General features: G+C 40.6%; 2 protein-coding genes across 3 annotated transcripts; both read right to left on the reverse strand.

Annotated features, from left to right (window-relative positions):
- Positions 1-2,093: 2,093 nt before the first annotated feature.
- On the reverse strand, positions 2,094-5,294 carry MRPS17 (mitochondrial ribosomal protein S17). Of its 2 annotated transcripts, none has more exons than XM_036409505.1 (3): positions 5,165-5,294; positions 4,209-4,350; positions 2,094-2,520 (listed from the first exon to the last, which is right to left on the reverse strand). In XM_036409505.1, exons 2-3 carry the CDS (start codon positions 4,329-4,331, stop codon positions 2,251-2,253), a joined length of 393 nt encoding a protein of 130 aa, XP_036265398.1. In that variant the 5' UTR covers positions 4,332-4,350; positions 5,165-5,294; the 3' UTR covers positions 2,094-2,250. The 2 variants fall into 2 exon arrangements, with proteins under 2 accessions (XP_036265398.1, XP_036265399.1); XM_036409506.2 differs by lacking the exon at positions 5,165-5,294 and adding an exon at positions 4,808-4,928.
- Positions 5,295-8,984: 3,690 nt separating this feature from the next.
- Positions 8,985-26,829, reverse strand: ZNF713 (zinc finger protein 713). Its single transcript, XM_045571248.1, has 5 exons — positions 26,609-26,829; positions 19,625-19,713; positions 17,488-17,614; positions 14,817-14,909; positions 8,985-11,722 (listed from the first exon to the last, which is right to left on the reverse strand). Exons 1-5 carry the CDS (start codon positions 26,811-26,813, stop codon positions 10,668-10,670), a joined length of 1,569 nt encoding a protein of 522 aa, XP_045427204.1. The 5' UTR covers positions 26,814-26,829; the 3' UTR covers positions 8,985-10,667.
- Between the last annotated feature and the right edge of the window lie 350 nt (positions 26,830-27,179).

A 27,179-nucleotide genomic window follows, 5' to 3' on the forward strand; every position in this document is an offset into this window, starting at 1 on the left:
GAATAGGTCCTGGGTATGGATGGAGGAGTGGCAACAGGATTTGCCCAGACTGAAGAATGGTAGCAATCACCTCAGGCAGAAACTGCTGTTTCGGTTCTGTACTTATTTTGCTTGCTAAAACAATAGAAAGTTTTGATTTTCTGAACTTACGTATGCCATTCCAATACTCCATTGATGATGGTTTGACTATCCCACTGATTGTGACCTCACTGGTCATCGAAGCACATTCTTCTGGGAACCAGGACAGCTCAATTATCCTAAATTGTCTCAGTAGCTACAGATAACGAGTTTTGGTTGACTCAGTGGTCCCGTAATCTGGACAGCAGGATTATTTTAAATTGCTCAGGTGGTCCCAGATAATGTGTTTCTGTTGATTCAGTGAATCGTGGATACTTTAGATAACTAAGTCGTTCAGTTTTGCTTCTGTAAAAATGCTTTTTGCGAAACAGGTTCCTCATTCCAGACCCAAAGATGTAATTGATATTTTTGTGATGTTCTGCCAATATAAGCCAGATGTGGCAAGCTGTTCGGGTCTGGAGCGCTTTAGCCCCTTGTATGCCGCCGGCCTGTAATAAATGACTCCATAATTCGACTTCTTGAAGCGTCCTTTGTAAGATGGGGCACACTACAACAAGACCAGGGAGATGCTTCTGTCTCTTAAAGGCCAGTGTGAAGGAGGCCAGGGGGCTGGATAGAGCTTGTGCGGCTGAGAGGTCTAGATCCCAACTGGCTTGTGCTCAGTGAGGCTACGGACTGAACAGATCCACAGGAGAGGCTGATGCGCATGATCCCCGGGCAGAAAGGACAGGTCCCAGCCCTGCACAGCGGAAGACAGGGCCTCAATCTTCCTACCTCTGATCTTTCCCCTTCCAGTTTATTCTCTACACTCATGCTATTTCTTGTATTGAAATGTGAATCCAATTATATCATTCTTTTAAAAATGTTAACCTACCACCAGTCAGAGGGTAACTACTGTCTATTTATCTATCTGGCTTCCCCCCTTGTTCAAACGTTCCAGCAGTCCTCCTGGTTATGCTCCTTCTGCTCATGCTGTTCCCTCGGCCTCAGATGCTTTTTCCACACCCTCATCTACTAGCCTGAAGACGCTTCCTTTAACATTCAGTTCGAGCACCATCTCATCGCTTTTGGGAAATTACTCTAATTTCTTCCCACCAGTGTGCCTTGTTTGCCATGAAAAGTCTGGGGTAGGGGGTGGGGGGAAGGGGAAGGGAGTGCCTGTGGTCATTGTTGAAACCCTGTGCTTGTATAATACACATATTAGTTGAGGTTGAAATATGATCCAGATCTCTTCCTAGGAGCCAGAAAACTGAACTTGGCTCTGTTTCCTCAGGTCAAAATTTAAATTATCAAAATTAATGGATAGCAACAAAACTCTGAAACTTTCCAATTCAAGTGCACATGTGAGAAGTACTACAACTTCATCAATGTATCAGGTTTTAAGAACTCCTTCCTATTTAATGCATCCTAGGATACAGTATTAAAAAAAGTAACACAGAACTTAAATCTATCAATGTCTATTTTATTTTAGCCGATTTTCTTTCCTTTAAAAAAAAAATATATATATATATTTTTATCGATTTCAGAGAGGAAGGGAGAGATAGAAACATCAATGATGAGAGAGAATAATCAATTGGCTGCCTCCTGCACACCCCCAACTGGCGATCAAGCCCACAACCTGGGCAGGTGCCCTTGACCATAATGGAACCAGGGACCCTCTAGTCCACAAGCCGACACTCTATCCACAGAGCCAAACCAGCTAGGGCCTTAAAGCATGTTGATTATTTCTGTTTGGAATTGGTTAAATCAGAGAAAAAAATTAATTTTGAATATAGACCATCAAAAACATTACAAATGTGATCTTATCTGTTTACGGTATCAAAAAGGTTTCTTCTCACCAAATAAAGGTTCTAGAATAAATTAAAGATTCCTCTGAATGAAAACACACACACACACACACATACACACATCTAAAACAATGAGTTTAAAAAATAATGCAGTAGACTGTTAAGCACATTTAGTGTAACAGGAAAGCATGTTCACTGAAAAGGAAATTTGCAATATGACCATAAACCTTTTTGGAAAATTATAACCAACACTTTATTCATTTACTTTTAGCTGTTTCATAAGTACTGGAAGAAAAACTGATCAGTTTGTGATGAAACTTAGAATTTCTTTTCCATAAAGCAAAATTATAAACCGTTCCCTCTGGCTCGCTTTTCTAATCCTCCTTCACTGCTGTGAAGAGACACCGTGTTCTTCCCGAGGGCTGGTTAGATGGGTGGCTTCCACACCGATTGGACTCTCCAGGTAGGCAGTCCCTGCACAAGGTTTCCCGGACACCGGATCTATGACTTGTCCGACTTTGAAAACAATTTCAGCCAGCTCATGCTTCACATGTTTTGTTCGTGGAACAGGTAAAGCTTTGAGAAGCACAATGTCCCCAACTGTGCACTGCTGAAGAGCATCATGGGCAAAGTAGGTTTTCCGTTTATTAAAATACTGTTGAGAGAAGGAAAGACAAATGAGCAGTTCCCATCTGTGACTTGGCACTACAGTAGAGAATATGAAAAAGTAATGCACAGAGAAAAAAAGCTTGGGGGTGGGGGGTGAAGATAGCATATTTAAGGTGGTTTCCAAAACAAAAATTAGCTCCTTAGCTTCTGGAAAACAGCAATGACTTCCAGAGATGATCCTGTCCCTAAGCTCTCCAGTGAATTATCTTCAGCACCCTTGCTCTATCCATTACCGTCCTTTTTTTTTTTTTTTTTTTTTTTTTAATATACTTTATTGATTTTTTACAGAGAGGGAGAGGGACACAGAGTTAGAAGCATCGATGAGAGAAAATCATCGATTAGCTGCCTCACGAACACCCCCCACTGGGGATGTGCCTGCAACCAAGGTACATGCCCTTGACTGGAATCGAACACAGGACCTTTCAGTCCACAGGCCAACGCTCTATCCACTGAGTCAAACCGATTTCGGCCATTACTGTCCTTCTTGACGCTACTTAAATTCTTCTCTCCAGTGGCACCTTCTCTCCAGTCCATAATCATGCTACTGTCACCACTAGCAGTGTAATTTAGGACAAATCACTTAACACCAAGCTCGGCTTTTTTCCACCATAAAATGAGGCTCTAATACTTGCACCTCTAAAGATACCAAGAGAATTATAATATACAAAAAGCTCTTAGTTCCATGTCTAGCCCAACGTATTGCAAACAGACTCCTGATAACTAGAATCACCTGTTCCTCAAGGCAGCCCCTCCACAGCAGGCTCAGGGAGGTTAAGGAATGTGCACAGCTCGTAAACTACAGAGTCGATGTTCAAACTAGTCTTCTGAGTGTAAAGTCAATGATCATGCCATCACTTTTCAGCTTACTCCTGTGGTTTTTTTTTATCCCAGAGAACAACTGGCATTTCTACCATCTTGAATGCAGAACATCCTTGACATTTCCCACCCCCTCCCTTACAAAGCAAGGGCTCTGTCCTTTCTGAAATCTACTTTCCCCCACTGCTCCAAAAAATGTTCAGGTCTTTATGGTTTCCATCCTGGACTTTCTCCATAGCCTCCTCACTCATTTCCTGACCTCCAACCCTCATACCTACCCATCTTCAAGTTTGCCTGTCCTTTGCTTAAAGGATGAAATCCAAAATAGAACATAAAAGACTCTTCGCAGTCCGGCTCTGGCTGTTCTTGTAACCATTCAATTGTGCCTATTTAGTGCCAAACTCTGGGCTCACCCTTGCCCAAATACCTGCTGTTCCTGCAGAATGTCTGAAAGAACATCCACAAACTACTATTCAGCATGGCCAGAATGACTTCCCCCAGCCTGGTCCTCTGGATAAAATCCTTTTTGAGATTCATCTCAAATGTCTCCAAGTCGAGGATGTGTTCCTTCAGCAACCTGGGAAAGAAGGCGTCCTGCTTTCTGCGCCCACAGTACATTGCACAAAGAGAGACGACAGTACTCACCAGACTGAACTGGAACGAGCTCTATGTGTCCTTAGCATGTGAGTACACACCATGACCAATTCGCTTTGTTAAACCACAAATCAGCCCAGTACCGGGTATGCATGCAGCAGGCGCTCAATGTATTTTTACTGACAGAGAAGTGTTTTTCTGCTCAGAACACAGGATGTGTCGGTGATTTTATCAATGCCAAAAGAAAGTAGGGGTGTTTCTCACCTTTAATAAATAGGGATCCAGGACAAGCCTGGTTACTCTCACTTTAGCGGTTTTTTGCATGGCTGTCCCAATCACTTTCCCCACGATCCATTTGGCATGGACAGATGAACGAACTATTGACATTTCAGACGGCTTTGGTCACCTGAAAAACAAAATTCAAAGCTTAATGTTGGGGGGGGGAGAGATGGGTTACGACTCACTGAATGCATTTGGTCACAACTGCTCAAGTTCAAAACCAGCTTTTTTTTTTTTTTTTAAATATGTTTTATTGATTTTTTTTTACAGAGAGGAAGGGAGAGGGAGAGAGAGTTACAAATCAACTGCCTCCCGCATACACCCTACTGGGGATGTGCCTACAACCAAGGTACATTCCCTTGACTGGAATCGAATCGAACCTGGGACCCTTGAGTCTGCAGGCCAATGCTCTATCCACTGAGCCAAACCGGCCAGGGCTAAAACCAGCTTTTATTGGCCTTCTGGAATCACCCCTTTAAAGATGCTCACACGATACCCTAGTAGTTCCTCAATTACCCAACCTCCCTTCCATCTGTACAGTTTACAATGCTGCAAACTTAACTCCTTTAAGCCTCAGTTCCCACCTTGGCAAAATGGGAACAACAGGGCCTATTCACAGGAGCGCTCTGAGGAGCTCCAGGCGCATAAACGCCGGCCTGGACTGCTGTCCCTCATTTCTTTCTGTCCCGCGGGCTCCTCGCGGCGCGCAGGGCCCGGTGGAGCGGCAGGGGCGCCCGCGCAGTGAAGGAGACCTCGACTTAGGGTTGCTTTCACTCCGTTAATACTGAGCACAGCCCACTCGGCCTGGGGAAGGCAGGGGGTGGCTGATCCCTCCGCTCCGGGGGACAATCCCGGGATCGGGAGACTCGACTCGTCCCGAGGACTTTCACTCCGGGACCCCATCCCACCCCCTGTCGCTGGGGTGCGTGGCCCGCACTCACCTCCACGCCCCGAAGTCCTAGCGCGCGACCCGCGGAGAGCCTGTCGGACGTGGTTGCGTCACGCCGCACGCAGGTCGCTCCGCCTCGGACCGCCCTCTCATTGGTCACAGATCTGAGTTCTGGGCGGGGCTAAAGGGAGGACTCCGCCCACCCCCTCACATGCCTTAAAGGAGCCGTGGACGGAGAGTCCCTGAGAGTGTGGGCGGCTCTTTCCTATTCAGTTTGGTTTCCTCTTCTTCCATTGAGTTCCCTCCCAAGCGTTGGACAAAGCCTTCCAAATCAAAGCAACTTCATTGATTCATCAAATACTGAAACATGAGATGCTGCTAAATGCTGAGACTTAAGAATTTCTGTCCCCACAACTGTTTTTAAGATAAATTTTAAAAATATATATTTTATTGATTTTTTTACAGAGAGGAAGAGAGAGGGATAGAGAGTCAGAAACATCCATCAGCTGCCTCCTGCACACCCCCCACTGGAGATGTGCCCACAACCAAGATACATGCCCCCAATCGGAATCGAACCTGGAACCTTTCAGTCCGCAGGCCGACGCTCTATTCACTGAGCCAAACCGGTCTCAGCTTAAGATAAATTTTTGTCTTTTTTTTTTTTTTTTTTTTAAAGATTTTAGGTGTTACTTCTCAATATATGAGAGATGGGTAGAAGTTCGGTGTGGGTGCGTATATACTTGCACATTTTATTTAAATATTTTTATTGATTTTAGAGGAAAGGAGAGGGAGGGAGAGAAACATCAATGATGAGAATCAACGATAGGCTGCCTCCAGCACGCCCCCCACTGGGGATCAGGCCCCACAACCCAGGCATGTGCCCCCCCCCCGTGCCCCCCCCGTGCCCCCCCCCGTGCCCCCCCCCCCCCCCCCCCCCCCCCCCCCCCCCGGCGGCCAGAATCAAACCTGGAATCCTTTACTCCACAGGCAGGCACTCTATCAGCCCAGTACCGGGTATGCAGCAGCCAAACCTATCCATTGAGCCAAACCATCCAGGGCTACTTGCACATTTTAAAGGGGTTAGATGGGCCACGAGCATGCTATGTGATGAAGCCTTTTCAGACAGAGGGAAATCTGGAAATGTATTAGGCTCCTGTTCGGGAATTAATAAGAGGAACAGAAAACAATAGGCTACTAGCACAATTTGAGGGCCATAATATGGGTGTGGTCAATTGTCTTTGATCACTGAAACCTCTTAGCAACACCTGATGAAAGGCTGGGAAAATCACTTATTCATACGTTAGTCTGTCCGACACCCATTTCTTCTTCAGCAAACATTTATGGAAAACTTATTCTCAGATTCTGTGCTAGACAGGAGGCAAGAAAGAAAAAAAGGAATCAAAGGAGAGCCCCACTCTTAAAACACCCACACTCTAGGAGGGGCAGGTGAGTAAAGAAAGACTTATAAAAAGAAGCAGGAGTAATGAGAGCTTTGAGAAAGGCGTGTCTAACTTTGTGGCGAGATTTTATCAATACAGAGCCCCTGGCCAGGGGTGCAGACCTTGAGAGGAGAGGGACATGGGGTGTAGGGAGGGCACAAGGCTTAAAGGAGAGCATGGACACAGGTGCTGGGCTGTGAGGCGATTGCAGTATGAAAAGCAGGAGTCTGGGACTGCCAGGGGATGGAGTGAGGGAAAGAGTGGCAGGGATTGAAGCTGGACAAAGACAGCCCTCTACTCCAGGAGGCATTTCTCATTCAGGACCTCACTTTTTCATTTAAGTAATGGGGAGCCTTTGGAAAATATGTAATATTCCATTGTATGTACATACCACATCTTCTTTATCAAATTGTCTATTGATGGGCGCTTAGGTTGCTTCCATATTCTGGTTATTGTAAATAATGCTGCAATGAACATAGGGGTACATAAATCTTATCAAATTAGTGTTTTGCTATATTTATTGTTTCCAGATATTATAAAACACTCTTCTAGGCACTGTTTATATCTACTGGTTTAGGAGTAAGATGACTCAGATTTGAGTGACATTTCAGTCTAGAAACCCTGAATAAATCATTTACATAGTATGTCTGATCTTACGAATCACTTTTAAAAAAAGTTTTATTTCTTATAAGTTTTTATTTGTTAATTTTCTTTTCTTTTTTATTAAATATATTTTATTGATTTTTTTACAGAGAGGAAGAGAGAGTTACAGAGATAGTTAGAAGCTATCTATCTGCTGAGCCAAACCGGTTTCAGCTTTATTTGTTAATTTTCATCTGAGAATTTTTTTCTTATTGATTTAGAGAGAGAGAGGGAGGGAGAGAGGTAACGTCTGTTGGTTGCCTCACACAGGGGAAATTGAACCTGCAAGCCAGGTACATGCTCTTGACTGAGAATTGAACCCGTGACACTATGGTGCACAGGCAACACTCTAACCATTGAGCACCCAGCCAGGCAAGGTTCTCTTTTCATAAAAGAAGGGCAATAACACCTGGTTGGGTGGTCCAAATGAACTAATACATGTGAAATGGACAAAAATAAGTCATAACAAAAGGGTTTTGAACGGTTGCTACTCCTTTGGCTTCCTTACTTGGAGCACCAACATTTAGGGTTCACTCCTTAACTTGGAACATTTTGAAGAGAACAAAGGACAATATGGGAATGAATTCACACAAGGATTAATACGGTTTACTGTAAGTCAGCATAAGCATAATTGTTTATGACTCTAAGAAATATACAATAGACTTCTAATTTATGGTTCCTATTTGTGAAGAATTGAACAAAATCCTTGGCCAACTGTGGTCTGATTTAGTTCAGATACTTCTGAGATTGTCCAAAATTTTCTTTTCCTCTTCTACTAAAAATCCCATATGTTGTGTTTTTCACTTATCCTGAAATAAACTGCATTGCATTGAACCCTTAGTACTCTGTGGAATATGCAAGTTGTTTTTTGTGGTTTTTTTTTTCTTTCCCCTTTCTGGTTGCAAAACTAAACTTTGATAAAATCACTTAGCAGTTGTAATTAGTCACTACTTTTTTATTTGAATGATTTTTTTTGTTTGTTTGTTTAGAAAGAGAGAAAAGAGAAGAGAAACATTGATGCAAGAGCAGAATATTGATTGACCGTTTCTTGCATACTCTCCACCAGGAATTGAGCATACAGCCCAGGCATATACCCTAACCCAAGAACTGAAAACAAAAACCAGCCAGGGCACTACTTCTTTAATGCATAGCTTTGCTGTCAGACTTCACCTTGGCTCCCTCTCTTCCTGAAATCTGAGTGCCCTATACTGTCTCCTATGGCAAGTAAATGTTAAATGTAGTTCCTTTTGGTGAAGAGATACTTTCAGAACTCATCTATCCTGAAAATAGATCTCCACTATAATGATATCTGAACACAAAAATACTATTAGACATCTGATTACTGTAACTCAGTTTTATTAAATACTACAGGCCCTGTGCATGAATTTGTGCATGGGTGGGATCCCTCAGGGTGGCCTATGGGAATCAGGCCCCAGCTGGTGCCCCCAGCCTCGCTTGGCACCCCACGTTGGCCTGGCGTTGGTTCTTCACCTGCTCCTCCATCCCACCTGTAGGGCGATTGATAGGGGCCCACCTGCCTCTCCCAAGCTCCCTCAGTACCTGGGAGCCAGGAGGTGGCCCCACCATTCGCCGTACCACTGGTCACCATCTGTGTGTCGATGGGACCCCCACTTACACCTGCCTTGGCCTGGTGCCACCCACTCACCTGCTCCAGCACGGGTCGCAGTCCTGCTGTCTTCAGGGCCCATTGGGGCCAGCAGTGCCTCCACTGCCGTCCACTGCCAGCACCATGTCGCCAACGCCCACCATGTTCTGCGCCGCCCCCTGGTGGTCAGCACGTCATAGCGAGTGGTTGAACTCCCGGTTAAACAATTTGCATATTAGGCTTTTATTATATAGAATTTCACATCCACCAATGAGTGGGACATAAATGCACTTTCAAAAGTTTAATTTCTGTGATGAAATGAGTTTACTTTTCTTAGTTTCCTTGCTTTTAGTGTTTTAATTTTAAAAAGTCTTCAAATCATTTCAGCTTTGGCTCGAGAAGTACTGTATAAAATGTAGCCCTTCACAGGGAAGTCTTCAGCTGGGAGATGTGTTGGAAGAAAGGTGAGAAGCAAGGAAACTGCATTCCTGCCTTAGCCTCAGGGCTTCTCTCACCATGCCTGAGAAGACTGAGACAAAAGTGAAAAGCCAAGAAACTCAAGCAGCCTCAGAATTACAGCTATCTACGACTTACGTAACATCAAAATGTGATTTTTGTCAAACAAGGCAATAATCTATTACAATAAAAGCAAAATACAGTAATTAGACCCGATGAAGCTGTTGCTGCGAGGGAAGTCCAGGTCTCAGGTGCCAGAGGGAAGCCGGTGCCAGCAGCTGGGGGAATGAAGGCCTATTCTTACACTGATTTTGTGCATCAGGCCTCTAGTGATAAAAATAAAAATAAATCACCTGAATTCTTTTTGGAAAAAGGTGTTACATAAACATGTCTCAATTAATAAAGTGTATTATTAAGCCAATTAATCACCCTTCTTTAGTCATTTATATAAAACACTAAGATGCTTCCCTGGTTCTTAGCCTCAACTTTGTACCACAGCTCACACTCTAGGACAGTTCACTGCTTCTGGTCATTATTAGAAACAATAACAATAACAGAACCTTATCTCTATTTAAATTTGCAAATATAGCAGAAACCACAATTTTAGTTTAAAAGTTTATATTTGCTATAGGGAAATTTAAAACTAGAACATGATAGAAAAGTAGAGTTCTCTGAATCACTTTTCACTTTTCATCAACATAATCCTGTCTCCTCCAAGACTCTTTCTTATAGTCATCCTAGGATTTATCTGATGAAAATAATGAAAAGATTGCCTTAAAAAAACACCCCAATAACAGAATATTGTCATCTTATCACATCATTTCTCAACGGTACAGAAGATTTAGGTGGTACATCAATGAATATTTTAAATTATAAGTTTATAGTGACCTTGATGGAAATTAGAATATAATTAGCATGTAAACTCAATTTTCATAAATATTTACTAAGGCTAAAAATTCAATCCCTTAAAATTTTAAGTGAACACTACATATGGTAAAACTGTATAGGAAGTGTGCAAATGCTGAAGTTTGAGAAATATTGCTCTTTTCTGTTTATTTCAAGTTTATGTGACTAGTTACACTATATCATTGCTTTGATTAATCAATGTTTATATAATTTAAGAACTTTGCAATAAAACTTACAGGTGAATAATCATAGGTTATTGTCTATAGAATTTCTGGTCATTAAAAAGTTTTATATCAGATTTGGAACATGACTTCTAATATAATTTTGTTCACAAAATAAATTATGTTTACTATTTATAACCTCTCTTGAGGATATATTATGCTATCAGTTTAAAGTCTAAATTTACTTGGTATCTATGCATTGTTTATAAACTTCCTTTCCATTATGAATAACTTTATATTGAATGAAATGGAAAAATATGACAAAAAATATTCTACATTTATATATCATATGATTTCCCCATGAGTTATGTGCTGCTGAGTAAGTGAAGGTCCGTGGCTTATAACTTTCTCACATTTATTATATTCACATAATTTCTCCCGAGTATGGATTTTCCTATGCTGATTAAGGTGTCCACTCTGGCTAAAGGCTTTCTCACATTCATTACATTTATAGGGCTTCTCTCCTGTATGAATCCTCTCATGCTGATTAAGATGTGTCTTCTGGCTAAAGGCTTTCCCACAAAAATTACATTCATAAGGCTTCTCTCCAGTATGAAGTCTATGATGTTCAGTAAGGGATGTGATACGGCTAAAGGCTTTACCACATTGATTACATTTGTAGGGCCTCTCTCCAGTATGAATCCTCAGATGTTGAGTAAAGGATGAATGTTGACGAAAGGCCTTCCCACAGTCATTGCATATAAAAGGTTTTTCTCCGGTGTGAATCCGCTGATGTTGAATAAGATGTATCCTCTGGCTGAATCTTTTCCCACATTCATCACACTTATAGGGCCTCTCTCCTGTAAGGACTACCTGAGGTTGAGTAAAAGCTGAGTTGTGGCTGGAGGCCTTCCTACATTCATTGGGTTTCTCTTCAGTATGAATATGATTAGTAAGAAGAATATGTTGATTGAAGATTTTCCCATACCTGTTATATTCATAAGTATTTTCTCTTACATGGTTTCCTTGAAAGTAAATCAATTCTGAATTATGTTTGATGCTATTTCCTTGTGTGTTTGAATTAAGGGGTATCTTAATTGAAGAAATTCTCTGATGCATAATAAGATTTGAGTTCATTTTATAGTTTTCATCAAATTTGTTACATTCAAGGCTTCTCTCCTGTGGGACCTTTTTTTGGGCAAAAGATTCTTGTCCTAAATGCCTCTGCTGATTTTCTTGATTAAACGCCAACTGGTAGTCAAAATCCCAGAGTCCTCCTAGAAGGGAGTACCAGAAACTATCTCCTGTTAATCTCTCCATTATCATGTTATAGGTTTGAGTTTCATCAGAAACATTCTGGTATGGAGTTGATTTTTTGACTTCAGGTCTATTTTCTGCATCTAAAAGAAGATTAGAACAAATTAAGAAGAACAAATTGATAGTTACAAAATAGTCATGGTAATGAAAAGTACAGCATGGAGCATATCTATACTAGTAAAAGGGTAATATACTAATTAGACCAGACATCCTTCTGGACAAAGCCACGGTGGTGGGGGCCAAGGCAGGGGCAGTTAGGGGTAATCCAGGCCAGCAGGAGAGGGCAGTTATGGGTGACCAAGCAGACAGGCAGAGTGATTAGGGGCGATCAAGCAGGCAGGCAGGTGAGCGGTTAGGAGCCAGCAGTCTGGGATTGTGAGAGAGATGTCTGATTGTGGGATTGGGGCTAAACTGGCAGTGGGATATTCCCTGAGAGGTCCCAGATTGTATAGGGTGCAGGCTGAGCTAAGGACCCCCCCTACTCACACACAAATTTCATGCACTGGGCCTCTAGTATTCAATGCAATAATAACTATATATGGTTCCAGGTACTAATAAAAAAAGTTTATAGCAAAATATTTCTAATGACAGAAAAGAAATTCAGAACATACTATTACTTTGCAGCATTCTTTTTTTAAATTATTAAATATATTTTATTGATTTTCCACAGAGAGGAAGGGAGAGGGATAGTTAGAAACCTCGATGAGAGAGAAACACCCACCAGCTGCCTCCTGCACACCCCCCACTGGGGATGTGCCCGCAACCAAGGTACATGCCCTTGTCTGGAATCGAACCTGGGACCTTCCAGTCTGCAGACCAATGCTCTATCCACTGAGCCAAACTGGTTTTGGCTGCAGCATTCTTTATGTTTTAAAAAAACTGTTGCATAATAAATTACCAAATAAAATTGATAATAATGCAAACAAGGCATTTGTGCCATTGGAAAGTTTTAAAATTTGGCCATGTAACAAGACGACGGGGTATAAAAAGATGATAAGTAGTAAATTAGAGGAAAATTTAAAACATGCGTGGTAACCATGAAAGGAAGATATCATACTGGAAAGACATGGAAAGGAGAATAAGAAGTGGAAAGAAGAATAAGAAATATCAGAGAAGTGTCTGTGCTTAGATGTGGGAGGTATCAGGTATAATCTGTGATTTATTCTATTGTAAGGACAGCTAACTTATTTTCAAAGCATTTCTTCATATTTTAAATATTTTTTTTGTTGTTGTTGTTAATCCTCACTTGAGGATATTTTTCCATTGATTTTTAGAGAGGGTAGAAAGGAGTGAGGGAGAGAGGAATGGAGGGAGTGAGAAACATCAATGTGAGAGAGACATCAATTGTTTGCTTCCTGAATGCTCCCTGACCAGGATGGGGATCAAACTTGCAACCCAAGCACATGCCCTTGACTGGAATTGAACCTGTGACCCTTTGGTGTGAGAACTTACGGTGTAATCATAGAGCAAAACCTGCCATGGCTGTATTTATAATTGTTTGTTTAAAATGATAAAAATAATGATCGCTTATAGTAATATATTCAAATAATATAGAAATACATAAAGAATTCCATCCCTTAAAGGTGATCATTATTAATAGTTTGGGCTTGCCAGATTTTTCCTATGTTCAGACAAATACAAATGTAAACTGTGTCTTGAACAAGCATGACTCATATAATAGAAATAATAATAGAAAAGTTTGAAATAGTGAAAATTACCAAATTGCGATAAAAACAAAATTTCATTTCAGTCTCCTACCACTTTAAAATTTGTTTAGTGGGCATATTCTTTCTCTGCTTCTACATGAAGATTTGGACAATTCCCAGGACTGTCCCTTTAATTCTTATGTAACAGATAAACCTATTACATTGTCATAAATGCAGTCTCTATTGAGCAATTAAAATGTTCAGTCACATGTAACAGTGAAAATCCAAAATTAACCCTTTTCCTCTTTCCTGGGTCTGTGACAGAGTCATATTTCTTGTCTCTCCCTGCCTGCCTATTCTCCCACTCTTCTCTCTTCCTGTTCACCCTTCCCTCAACTCTGCTGTCTCCATGCAAGTCTTTTTCTGACTCTGTTCTCCTTGTTCCCCATTTAACTATTTCCATGCTCACCTCTTCCTTCACTCACTACTGTTGCTTCGTTCCATGTAACAAAAATTGGAGGGAGGAGGGATTAGGAGATAGGACAATTTTTGTACGACTGGGTGGCTTCATATTCGCAGGTTAGCGGATGGTTAAGCTGACTCACTTTGGAAACATCTGTGGATCTTGGGAGGCTCTCTCTCCTGTCATTGGGAAAGACTAGCTCTGCCTTCTGCTATAGGTTCCTACCCTGGCAATTCTCCTGCAAAGGAAGTTTTTAATTTTCTTCCTTTAGTTTTCTATTCCCTGGGATCTAGGCATGGAGGTTCATAGAAATAATGTCACCCACTGTTGTCAGGGAAAGGGCTAGGGGTTCTTGACAAAATGTTTAAATTATCAATCTTTACTGATGGAATGCCAGCACTGGTCAGGCCAAAATTCAGGTTCAGGTTCAGTGAGAGTTGAATAGGAATAAAGTTTTCTGCCAAATACAATCTAGAGCACTAATAGCAAAAAGCACAGCCAAGGCTGTCATATTGAAAAAGCATAAGATTGGCCAAGACCAGTTTGGCTCAGTGAATAGAGTGTTGGCTTGCCTCCCAGAAAAAAATTTTAGTGACACAAGCAGGATATATCACAAAGGTGAGCATGAGAATAAGAACCAGGGTTATGGGTTTCAGACGATTTAAAAAAGTTTGATAATGAAAGAAAAAGGAAAAACTGAAAAGTAGGTAAAAATGGCTGATATGGAAAAGAAAGATTTAAAGACCAATAAAGGATCTATAAATAGAAAATGCTATGTGGAGATATGCAAATGCTATTTGCAGCATCAAGGCATTTATGTACATTCCAACTAACACCTTCAAAATAACTTTTGTGCTATGCTAATTTTTTAATAATAAGCATAATGTTTAATCAGAAAGAAATAAGAGAGCCATTTCCACTTTGTGAAAAAATATGAACTAGATTTTTAAAAAGTGTTTAGGATTCTTTAAATCCAGAGAAAGATATTTGTAGCACATTCAGGTGGGCATTTCAAAAGTGACTATTTCCCTTCACTCAGTGGCAAATGTTAAAATGCTTGCTTCTCACCTGGACGAGTATCTACTGGGCTGTCTGTTTCCATCAGACACTGCTCTTCTTGCTCCAACTGAGTGATCACCTCTGGCTTATAAAGTTGATGACCTATTCATGGGGGAAAATGTATCTCAGAAGTTTATACTGGAAACAAAGAAATTTTTAGTCTTGAAAGGCATCAAAATAAAGGTGCCCACCTCAAATTCAACAAAGTCAAGACTTTTTACCTGAGGAGAAAGAGCAGGACACAAAGGTCTCTATGAAACTGGTTAGCATTCTTCTGTCCCAGCCTGAACTATATTCACAAAACCTTAGGAGGTTTTCACTACTTGAGAAAATAGAGCAGTCCTCTTTTATCCCTGGTTTCACTTTTTGCAATTTCAGTTACCTATGATCAACCACAGTCCAAAAATATTAAATGAAAAATTCTAGAAACAAACAATTCATAGTTTCATTTTTTTATTTACTTTTATTATTTTTTAACTTAAAATATTTTTTATTGCTTTTAGAGAGGAAGGGAGAGAGAGAGAGAGAGAGAGAGAGAGAGAGAGAGAGAGAGAGAGAGAGAGAGAGAGAGAGAGGAAGAGAGAGAGAGAGAGAGAGAGAGAGAGATATCAATGATGTTTGAGAATCATTGATGGGCTGCTGCTTCCTGCATGCCCCCTATTGGGGAGCAAGAATGTGCCCTGACCAGGAATTGAATTGTGACCTGCTGGTTCAACCCCTGAGGCACACTAACTGGGCTATTTTTTTTTTTAACTTTTTAAATTGAAGTTATTGGGGTGACATTGGTTAATAAAATTATATAGGTTTCAAGTGTACAGTTCTATGATGCATCATCTGCCTATTGCATTGAGTATCTACCACCCAGAGTCAAATCTCCTTCCATCACCATATATTTGACCTCTTTACCCTTTACTCCCTCTCATCCCCCTTCCCTCTGTAGCCACCATGTTGTCTGCATATATAGGTTTTGTATATTTATTTGTCTTATTTGTTCATTTGTTGCTTTCAGTTTTATATCCTACATCTGAGTGAAGTCATTTGGTTCTTGACTTTTTCTGACTTACTTTACTTAGCATGACATTCTCAAGATCCATCCATGTTTACCATACTGTTGTCTATGAGGTGTTTTTTGTTGTTTAATCCCTTCATCTTTTTCATAGAGGTTCACAGAAATAATGCATAGAGGTTACCATACTATGTTTACCATGTTTACTATACTGTTGTTTATGAGGTGTTTTTTGTTGTTTAAGCCCTTCATCTTTTTCACTCAGCCCCCTTGCTCCCTCCCTGCTGACAGCTATGAGTCTGTTTCTATTTTGTTTAATTTATTTTGTTCATTAGATTCCACATATAAGTGGAATCACATGGTGTTTGTCTGTCTCTGACTGGCTCATTTCACTTAGCATAATACATTCCAGAAACTGTGATAAAATCTTGCACCATCACCTCTATCCCGCCTAGGACATGAATCATCCCTTTGTCCAGCATATCAACATTGTAGATGCTCCAGGCCTATTAGTCACTTGGTAGGCATCTTGGTTATCAAATCAACTGTCTTGGTATCAAAGTACTTGTGCTCTGGTAACAGTTACTTTACACAACTATGGCCCTGCCCAAACCGGTTTGGCTCAATCGATAGAGCGTAGGCTTGGGGACTGAAAGGTCCCAGGTTCGAGTCCGGTCAAGGGCATGTACCTTGGTTGCGGGCATATCCCCAGTAGGGGGTGTGCAAGAGGCAGCTGATCGATGACTCTCTCTCATCAATGTTTCTAACTATCTCTCTCCCTTCCTCTCTGTACAAAATCAATAAAATATATTTAAAACAAACAAAAAAAAAAACCAAAAAAAAAAACAATGGCCCCAAAGCACAACGGTAGTGATGTTGACAATTCAAATATGCTGAATAAAAGCCATAAAGTTCTTTCTTCAAGTAAAAAGGCAAAAGTTCTCAACTTAATAAGGAAAAAAAATTATATGCTGAGGTTGTTTAGATTTATGGTAGAAGCACATTTTCTATCCATGAAATTGTGAAGAAAAAAGAAATTCGTGCTAGTTTTGCTGCAACACCTCATGCTGGAAAACAAATCAGTTTCACTAAAACAGAGATGTTGACAGGATGCCATGAAGGTCTGTCAACAACCTTAATTGCTCTAACCTTTAGTTGAGATATTGTTAGCTGAAGCAGAATCTACCTTGTTTGTTCCGTGAAAGTTTCTGTTATTTCCTGCCTAAGGGCTACATGTAAATTTCTGTTACCTAAGATGTTTTCCCCAAAGCCTCAATAAAAGGAGATGGCAGGGCTAGAGCAGGTAGTAGTTCTCCCACTGGAGTTGGACTACCGCCTGGCCCCCCATATCACCAAACTGAATTTCTTCAAGTCTCTTTTCATTTGTGTGTGGCCCTTCTCCAGAACCTGAACCCTGAATTGGAACTCTTTCTACATGGGCCGTGAAAGAGAGTCCTATAACCTCAAACCACAAAAGTTATGGCCAGAGTATGAAAGTGCTTAGTCCAGATGGATGAGGCATTAAACTTTATCATAGGTATGTATGAATAGGAAAAACATAGTATATGTAGGATTCAGTACTAGCCATGGTTTCAGGCATCCCCTGCAGATAAGGGGGGGACTACTATAAACCCATGGGAATGGCTTCCAGTTCTACAGGGATATCATTCTTACCCAGAGCGACCAAATTCCTGTAGTTTTCTAGCATCACATCTCGGTAGAGGTTCTTCTGAGCAGGGTACAGCTGGTCCCACTCCTCTCTGGTGAAGTCCACAGCCACGTCCTGGAATGTCAGGGACTCCTGAAACATCAAGGACATCCCTGCTCAGCCAGAAACAGTTTTTTAAAAAACTGGGCCCTCAGGGGAAGGAGCAAAGGTACAGCAGGAGACAAAGGTTAAGAATGATTTTCAGTAACCACCAGAGGGTCACCTTGATGATAGCGAACAGCACCCCACCTTGGTCTGGTGCCTCGGCTCACTTGCTCTACCATCCTGCTGTGGCTGACACCTGCCATGTTCTGTACCCATCCCCTGGTGGTCAGCGAACATCATAGCAACTGGTTGTTCAGTTGTTCTGCCATTCGGTCTATTTGCATATTAGGGTTTATATATAAAGATAATATACATTTCAATTTGCAATTTATTATTATACTAGAGGACTGATGCAGCTGCAGCTGGATGTGGTCTGGAAGGTTGTCCAGACGGTTGTTCTACTGTTCAGTCTAATTAGCCTATTAGCTCTTTATTATATGGGAATGTCTCTCTCTAACTATAAGCCACTTGGGTTTAGAACCATGTTTGTTTTGCTCACTGATATATATCTGATGCCATGCATAATTTCTGGCACACAGTAGCTGCTCAATAATATTTGTTGAAGGAATGAATCATCATCTTTTGTAACACAATAAATGGTTCTGGAAAATTAAAACAAAATCCTCTGGCTAGAGCGCCAAGAGGCACATATGCCACATTAGTTCTCATGTCTTTTTGTTTCTGTCTGTGGGGGACCTTATAATTAAACATAAACTGAATGAATCTATTCCTTGCAGACCCAAGATCCCAAAGTACTAATGCACCAAATAAATGCTCAGCTCTAGCTATTAGTCTCCTTATTGTCTCAGCTCTTGCTCAAGTTTTATTTCCTTTTGCAATGGTTGTCTTCTCTAATTTCCAAACCCTACCTGATATCAGCACACATTAAAACTCTGCCTTCTTCATAAAGTCTTCCCTTGTCCCTCTAGTTTCAGTCAGATTTCTCCCTTGTATTTGTTATCTCTTGCATGCATAACAGCATCCAACATTATACTTACAGTTTCTGAATATTAATTGTGTGATGCAGGCTTTTAAAAATCTCTTCCAATAAGTTTATTTGCTACGTACAGATAATGATTATCTCATAGAATTTAAGACAATAGAAGTCTTCTGTGAAGCAACTAAGACTTATATCTCATATGGTAAGCAAAAAAGCTGGTTAGAGATCCATAAAAGGTATCTTAAACATTTTATTTTAATTTAAAATATATACATGTATAATTTTGGTTCACTTTTTGATGTAAAGTTAAGCTCTGTCTATGAGAGTGATTTTAATGACTGAGTGTCCAAACCCATAATGCATCAGTTTCTGGTTCATTAAAGTGGAACAAGCAATGACACTTGGGAAATAATGTAGGCATAGAATCCTCTGAGATGTTTATGATTTTTCCATCTGTGTTTTACAGTTTTGCTCACACCTAATTTGACAGCTATATTCTAAAAATGTCATTTAATGAATCTTCCCAAAACATTCAACTAATTTTCATAAAAACAAAGTTATATCTCCTCAGTTTACATAATATTTAATCAAAGTATAGAATAGTTAACAACAGGCTTAAACAGGTTTTGGGGAAGTTGTAACAGGTTCTGGATAAAAATTAACTGTGGCAGTAGATGTCCTCAGGCATACTTGATAAGGCCATTAGTTCCACGCAGTCACAGTGCCCTGGGCATGCTTCATTGCTCACAGTGTGGTTGGAATTCTGGTGAGCTGTGTAAGTGAAGGGTGATTATAAAGCAGTCTATGGCTTTATTTTATTTTGCATTTTTACATCTAGCACTGACATGAGTACTTGATCTGGTAAAAATGCTGGAGGGAAAAAGAGCTATAAAGGAGTATATAAGGTAGATGGGTAACATCCAATAGAGATTATAGTCTGTCACAAGAGTTTCAAGGGCTCTGGAGTTTTGGAGTTTCTATTCTGAGAACAGAAGATTAAAAATGCCAAATTCCGAGGACTACAATAGCATTTTAGAGGAGAGTAAAACTAAACTTACCTTGGACCTGACTATCTGTGATCTATCATTCATTTCCTTCTGTTCCATGTTCCCCTCCTGAAAAAGTACAGCATTCTGAGAAGGCATAACTGGGGAAAAGAGAAAAAAAAAAAAAAGCATCTTGTCAATACATGGTATTAAGATTGAACCTAAAACTTGGAGCTTTTGCTTTATGTTAGGATGACAGACCATTTATTTATTTATTTATTTATTTATTTATTTATTTATTTATTTAAAAAATATATTTTTATTGATTTTTAGAGAAAGAGGAGGGACAGTGAGAGAGAAAAGGAAGGGGAAGGGGAGAGAGAGTGAGAGAGAGAGAGAAAGAGAGAGAGAGAAAGAGATGATAGAGAAATACCAATCAGATGCCTCTTGCATGCATGCACCTCAACTAGAGATTGAACCTGCAATCTGGGCTCGTGTCCTGAATGGAAGTCAAACTGGTGACCTCTGGTGTACGGAATGATGTTCGGCCAGCTGAGCCACAACCAGCCAGGGCTATCTTTCACTTTTATTAGCCACTTCCTATCGTTTCTTAAAATCACTTACTGTCTCTCCCAACATTAAAAGCCTTCACTGGCACTGAAACCGGTTTGGCTCAGTGGACAGAGCGTTGGCCTGTGGACTGAAAGGTCCCGGGTTCGATTCCAGTGAAGGGCATGTACATTGGGGGTGTGCAGGGGGGCAGCTGATCGATGTTCCTCTCTCATCGATGTTTCTGGCTCTCTGTCCCTCTCTCTTCCTCTCTGTAAAAAATCAATAAAATATATTAAAAACAAAACAGAACAAAACAAAAAGACCCTTCACTGGCTACATAACCCTTTGCAACTACCAAAACCCTTTCTTTTTCAAGGCCACACTTTTCAAAGGATTGTCCATATTTGTGTCCACATCCTCTTTACCCACTGATTTTTCAATTATCTATAACCTTGCTTCTGTTCTGCTGTCAGAACTCCACTGAAATTTCTCTGGTTAGTAATATTAAAAAAAAAAAAAACACCTTTGGTTGCTCATGCAATAGACCTCATAATTAAGTGTTGAAGGTATCTGACATTGCTAACAGTTGTGTCTTGCTTTACTTCCATGGTGTCTCTCAGTGGGCTATGCTCTAATCCCTTTTCCTCTGCCTACCATTTATATATTGTTTTTTCTTATAATTTTCCAAAATATATTCTTGTCCTCTCACAGTTGAAGGAAAGGAATCTTTAAAAGATATAAACCATACCTAAAAAGAAGAGTTCACTTCTTCAAATGTCAAGGCAGAGAAACAATCCATCTGCCATGAATAACCATGGTAACAAATTATCTCAGAAAAAAAATGAAAACTCTCCAGAAACCAAACTCAAACACATGGAAAACTGTGATTTAAATGACAGAGAATTCAAGATTGTAGTTTTGAAAAAACTCAGTGATATACAAGAAAACTCAGAAAAGCAATTCAATGAGCTCTGGAATAAAACAAATGAACAAAAGAAGTACTTTACCAAAGAGATTGAAACTATAAGATGAATCAAAATATAAATCCTGGGGCTGAAGAACTCAATAAATGAGATGAAGAATGAATCAGAGAGCATGGGGAATAGAGAAGACCAAATGGAAGAGAGAATTAGTGAGCTCTAACACAGAAATATAGAAATGACTCAGGAGGAGGAAGAGAGAAAGAAAAAAGAGAGTTGAAAAAAGATGAAAAAACGCTGTGAGAATTGTGAGAACTATTTGATTCCATTAGAAAAAGCAATATAAGAATGATAGGTATGCCAGAAGGAGAAGATGGGAGAAAAGAACAGGAGCCTATCCAAACAATTAATGAGAACTTCCAAAACCCAAAGAGCTGAACTTTTGCATTCAAGATGCTTTCAGAACACCTAATTATCTCAATGCAAAAAGACCTCCAAGACCCATTATATTAAAGCTGTCAGAAGGCAGTGACAAAGAAAGAAATCTTCAGGCAGCCGGGTAAATAAGACAGTAACCTATAAGAGAGAACCCATTAGATTATCATCATATTTTTCAGCAGAAACTTTACACAGTAGGAGAGAGTGGAGTAAAATATTTAAAAATTTAAGAGAGAAACTAGCATGAATAATATATCCAGAGAAGCTACCCCTTATATATGAAGGAGAAATAAAGACTTTTCCCGACAAAAGCTGAGGGAATTTTCCACAATACTTGCATTACAAGAAATGTCAAAAAGATTTACCAGAAATAAAAAGATATGAAACTCTGAGTAAGAATGCAAACACACAGACAAAGGAAGGAAATTACAACTCTATTTCAGAATAGTGTTTTAATCATTTAATTATAACTTAATTGTTAAAAGGAAAAGGCACTTAAAAGTCTCTAATTTGGAAATGAACACAGAGCATAAAATGAGGTAATTTGTTACAACAAGAACATAAAAGATAGCCGAAACCGGTTTGGCTCAGCGGTAGAGTGTCCGTCTGCGGACTGAGGGGTCCCAGGTTCGATTCCGGCATGTACGTTGGTTGCAGGCACATCCCCAGTGGGGGGCAACTGGTCGATGATTCTCTCTCATCAACGTTTCTAGCTCTCTATCTCTCTCCCTTCCTTTCTGTAAAGAATCAATAAAATATATTAAAAAAACACATAAAAGATAAAGGGGAAAGGGCTGAACTTGCATAAGTGAATGAAGACGATGCAATCAGAAAAAAGGACTATTGTTATGTTTGAAACTTTTTTTTTTACATAACCTGATGATAACCACATACACAAATCTGGAGTTGAGACACATAACATAAAAAAAAGATAAAACAGAAGAAAAACTCATAGAAAGTCACCAAGTGATATAGCAGACAGAAACACAAGAAAAAAGAAACAATGGAGATACAGAGCCACCAGAAAACAAAAACTAAAATAGCTGTAGTAAATTCTTGTATATCAATAATCATCCTAAATGTAAATGGACAGGACACACCAATCAAAATGCAAAGTGTAGTGGGGGGAAAAAAGACCCAACTACATGCTTCCTTCAGAAGGCCCATCTCAGCTACAGACAAACATAGGCTCGAAGGGAAAGGGTGCAAGATGATACTTCAAGCAAATGGCATCCAGAGAAAAGTGAGTGTATCCATAATTAGAAAATAATAGGTTTCAAGATAAATGTAACAAATGACAAAGATGAACATTTTTAAAAAATATATATATATATTATTGATTTTTTACAGAGAGGAGGAGAGAGGGATAGAGAGCTAGAAACGTTGATGACAGAGAAACATTGATCAGCTGCCTCTTGCACACCCCCTACCGGGGATGTGCCCGAAACCAATGTACATACCCTTGACCAGAATCGAACCTGGGACCCTTCAGTCCGCAGAGTGATGCTCTACTACTGAGCCAAACCGGTTTCGGCGACAAAGATGAACATTTTATAATGTAAAAAGGACAGTTCATCAAGAAGACATAACACTTATTAGTATATATGCACCAATGCTGGACATACCAAAATTATAAAGCAATCGCTAACAGAATTAAACAGAAAAATGACAAAAACACAATTATAATAAGGGACCCGAGTACTCCATTGACAGCACTGGATGGATCATCCAAACAGTAAATAAGGAAATATTAGCCATAAATGACACATTAGACCAAATGGGTGTGATCAATATTTACAGAGAGAGCTACCCATCCCCAAATGACACAATATACATTTTTAAGTGCGCATGAAACATTCTCAAGGATAGACTATTTGTTTGGGCACAAAGCTTGTCTCAATAAATTTAAGAATACCGAGATCATACCAAGCATAAATTTTTCCAGAAAAAAATATTTCTTTTATGATTTTAGTACAAACTAAATTAGGGCAATGTATAAAAACACAATTCCATGTTCTTCCCTAGGTGATACATCTATAATAAATTGTGGTACATCCAGACAATAAGACACCACTGAGCGATTAAAAAAAAAAGCGAGACAGCAAGCCATGAAAAAACATGCAAGAACCCAAATGCACAACGCCAAGCAAAGAGGCCAATATAAAAGGGCCACACAGCCTGGCCGGCATGGCCCAGGGGTAGGGGGTTGACCTATGAAGTAGGTCAGGGTTTCATTCCTGACCCGTGCTGAATCCCCAGTGATTCCATACTGTTTCCCACAACAGCTGCACCACTCTGCATTACTACCAACACTGCATGAGGGTTTCCTCTTCTCCACAAACTTGCCAACACGTGTTGTTGATTTTTTGATAATAGGCATTCTGACGGGTGTAAGGTGATATCTCACTGTGGTTTTAATTTGCATTTCTTTGATGATTAGTGACACTGAGCATCTTTTCAAATGGCTATTGGCCATCTATACATCCTCTTTGAAGAAGTGTGTATTCAAATCTTTGCCCATTTTTAAAATTGATTGGTGGTTTTTGTGTGTGTGTTGAGTTATATAAATTCTTTACAAATTTTGGATATTAACCCCTTAGCAGATGTATCATTGGCAAAAATGTTTTACCATTCAGTGGGTTGTCTTTTCATTTTATTGATGGTTTCCTTTGCTGGGCAAACTTTTTAGTTTGATGTAATCCCACTGGTTTATTTTTTCTTTAGTTTTCCCTTGCCCGAGGCCACATATATCAGAAAAATATTGCTTTGAGAAATATCTGAGATTTTACTGTCTATGTTTTCTTTAAGGGTTTTTATGCTTTTGAGTCTAACACTGAAATCTTTAGTAAGTTTTTAGTTTATTTGTATAGTGGAGGAAGATGGTCTAGTTCCATTTTTTTTGCACATACCTGTCTAATTTCCCCAATACCATTTATTGAATAGACTGTCTTTACCCCATTGTATGTTTTGCCACTTGTCTCAAATATTAATTGACCATAAAGGTGTGGGTTTATATCTAGGCTCTCTATTCTGTACCATTGATCTAAATGAGTTTTTTGCAATTACCATGCTGTCTTGATTACTATGACCGTATAGTGAAGTTTGATATCAAGTAGCATGATTCCTCCAACTTTGTTCTTCTTTCTCAAGACTGTTGTAGCTATTCAGGACCTTTTGTGTTCCATATAGAGTTTTGGAATATTCATACTACTTATGTAAAATACACCATTGATAGGAATTGTGTTGACTCTATAGATTGCTTTGAGTAATATAGACATTTTAATGATGTTAATTCTTCCTATTCATGAACATGGTATATACTTCCACTATTTGTATCTTCTTTCTTTCTTCAGTGTCTTATAATTTTCCAAGTACAGGTCTTTCATATCCTTGGTTAAATTTATTCCTAGGTATTTTATTCTTTTTGAAGCAATAATAGATTGTTTCCTTAATTTCTTTGATAGTTGATTACTTGTGTAAAAAGTGCAACTGATTTAAAAAAAATATTTTATTGATTTTGTACAGAGAGGAAGGGAGAGATAGAGAGTTAGAAACAGCGATGAGAGAGTGTCATCGATCAGCTGCCTCTTGCACACCCCCTACTGGGGATATGCCCGCAACCAAGGTACATGCCCTTGACCGGAATCGAACCTGGGACTCTTCAGTCCCCAAGCCGATGCTCTATCCATTGAGCCAAACCTGTCTTGGCTATGTGCAACTGATTTTTGAGTATTTACTTTGTATCCTACTATTTTACTGAATTCAGTAGTTGTAACCTGTCTATTCAGATTCTCTGATTCAGTTTTAAAAGATTATTTCTAGAAATTTATCCATTTTGTCCAGATTGTCCAATTTGTTGGTACATAGCTGTTTGTAACATTCTCTTACAATCCTTTCAATCCTTTGAATTTCTTTGGTGTCAGTTGTTACTTCACCTCTTTTGTTTCTAATTTTATTTGCATCCTTTCTCTTTTTTTTATTGATGAGTCTAGTTAAAGGTCTATATTGTTATATTGCTTCCCCCCCCCAAAAAAAAAGCAGCTCTTGGTTTCAGTGACCTTTTGTATTGTTTTTCTATATTCATTCATTTCTGCTCTGATCTTTTTTTTTTTTTTAAACATATTTTTATTGATTTTGGAGAGGAAGGGACAGGAAGAGAGAGATAGAAACATCAGTGATAAGAGAAAATCACTGATTGGCTGCCTCCTGCACGCCCCCTACTGGGGATCTAGCCGCAACTCCGGCATGTGATCTTGACCAGAATGAACCAGGGGATCCTTCAGTCCACAAGCGGACCCGCTACCCACTGAGCAAACCAGCTAAGGCTAGACTATTCTTGTTTTTACTAGCCTGGGAACTTAAGAAATTTTGAACTTTCTAGTTCTGCATCAATGCCTGTATATATATCCGGACTACAGGTACCCCCCTGAAAGACTCATTTATCCAGACCATCTAATTCTCCCCTGAAGGACTTCCATATCAATCTACCTACCTAACATCTATTATCCAGCCCACCTGACCTGACCGACCATGGCCCCCATCTGCCCGGCCACCTGGCATCCATCATCCTGCCCCTCCTCTGACTGGTAACTGTCCGGCGGGACCAACCCCAGGGCTTCGCATGCAAGGATGAAAAGTCTCACGAATGTTCTTTTTCTCTTGAAAGTTCTTTTGGAAGTTTCTTTCTTCGTCGGAACTACTGTGGGTTTTTGCCTACCTGCGTTTCCAGTTGCGAAGTCTGAGACCCCTTGCATAAAATCTCTATCACTTACCTCCAGACGCTTTGAGTTCCTTCTAAAATGGCAAGACAACGGGGGAAAGGATATAGTGCTACCTACGCTACAAAATTAACACGCAGTAAGAGATAAAAATGCAAAAACAAAACAAACAAAAAAACCCCCACCCCAATAAACCCATGTTTTTGTATTCTTTAAACGTAGAGGAAGAAAATGACGGGGAATGTTTTGAAATGATACCACCCACGCCTACACGAAAACAGATGTCTTAAGATGTGAGAGGAAAACTCCTTCCCATACAATCTGTGGCCAGGGAGGCCTTTTTGGGCAGGGTCTCCGGGAAGGCTGAGGTGCTGCCGGGGGTTCGGGGTCCCCGACCGGAGCCGCCCTCGCTCCCGCCGCTCACTCACCGGACTCCGCGGAGAGCCGCGCGCTCGGCCCCGCCCCCGCCCCCGCCTCCGCCTCCGCCTCCGCCGCCGGCCCCGCCCCGGCGGGAGAGGGTGCGGGCGCCCGATGCCGAGCCGACGACTCCCCCGGGCTCCGCGGCGCCAGGTGCGCTCTGACAGGAAACCCCGAGATGGCGCCTGCGCGCGCGTGGGACCCCCCAGTGCGCATGCGCCCGCTGCGCCCCGCGCGGCCCGCTTCCTTCCCACGGCGGGCGCCGCGCTCCCGCGGGGTTTCCGGGTCTGCGGTTCCAGAGGATGTGCATCATGTCGTGTGTGTCCAGGCATGACGCAAGCCGGGGTCCTGGGCTTCGTCCTCAGCCATCCCGGAATTTCGCTCCCCCCCACCCCCGCCCCTGCCCATCAGAAATATGCTGCTCCCCGGCTCCCGCGCGGCTTCGCTGCACCGACCCCCAAGGGGACCGTGCGAGCTCCCTTTCCTCCGTTCTGGAACACCGCTCCCCCCACCCCTGCCGCTTTATACGGACGAAACTCTAAATATGATACTAATGATTGAATACATTTTTTAAAAAAATTT

The sequence above is a fragment of the Pipistrellus kuhlii genome, unplaced genomic scaffold, assembly GCF_014108245.1.
Source record: "Pipistrellus kuhlii isolate mPipKuh1 unplaced genomic scaffold, mPipKuh1.p scaffold_m20_p_4, whole genome shotgun sequence".
NCBI lineage: Eukaryota > Metazoa > Chordata > Mammalia > Chiroptera > Vespertilionidae > Pipistrellus > Pipistrellus kuhlii.

Coding starts and splice junctions, on each gene's coding strand:
- ZNF713 (XM_045571248.1), bottom strand. CDS start 26,813: ATGCGCACTGGGGGGTCCCACGCGCGCGCAGGCGCCATCTCGGGGTTT. Junction 19,714..26,608: donor GCGGCTCTCCGCGGAGTCCG/GTGAGTGAGCGG, acceptor TCTTTTCCCCAG/TTATGCCTTCTCAGAATGCT. Junction 11,723..14,816: donor CCCAGTAGATACTCGTCCAG/GTGAGAAGCAAG, acceptor ATCTTCTTTTAG/ATGCAGAAAATAGACCTGAA.
- MRPS17 (XM_036409505.1), bottom strand. CDS start 4,331: ATGTCAATAGTTCGTTCATCTGTCCATGCCAAATGGATCGTGGGGAAA. Junction 2,521..4,208: donor TGGATCCCTATTTATTAAAG/GTGAGAAACACC, acceptor TTCTCTCAACAG/TATTTTAATAAACGGAAAAC.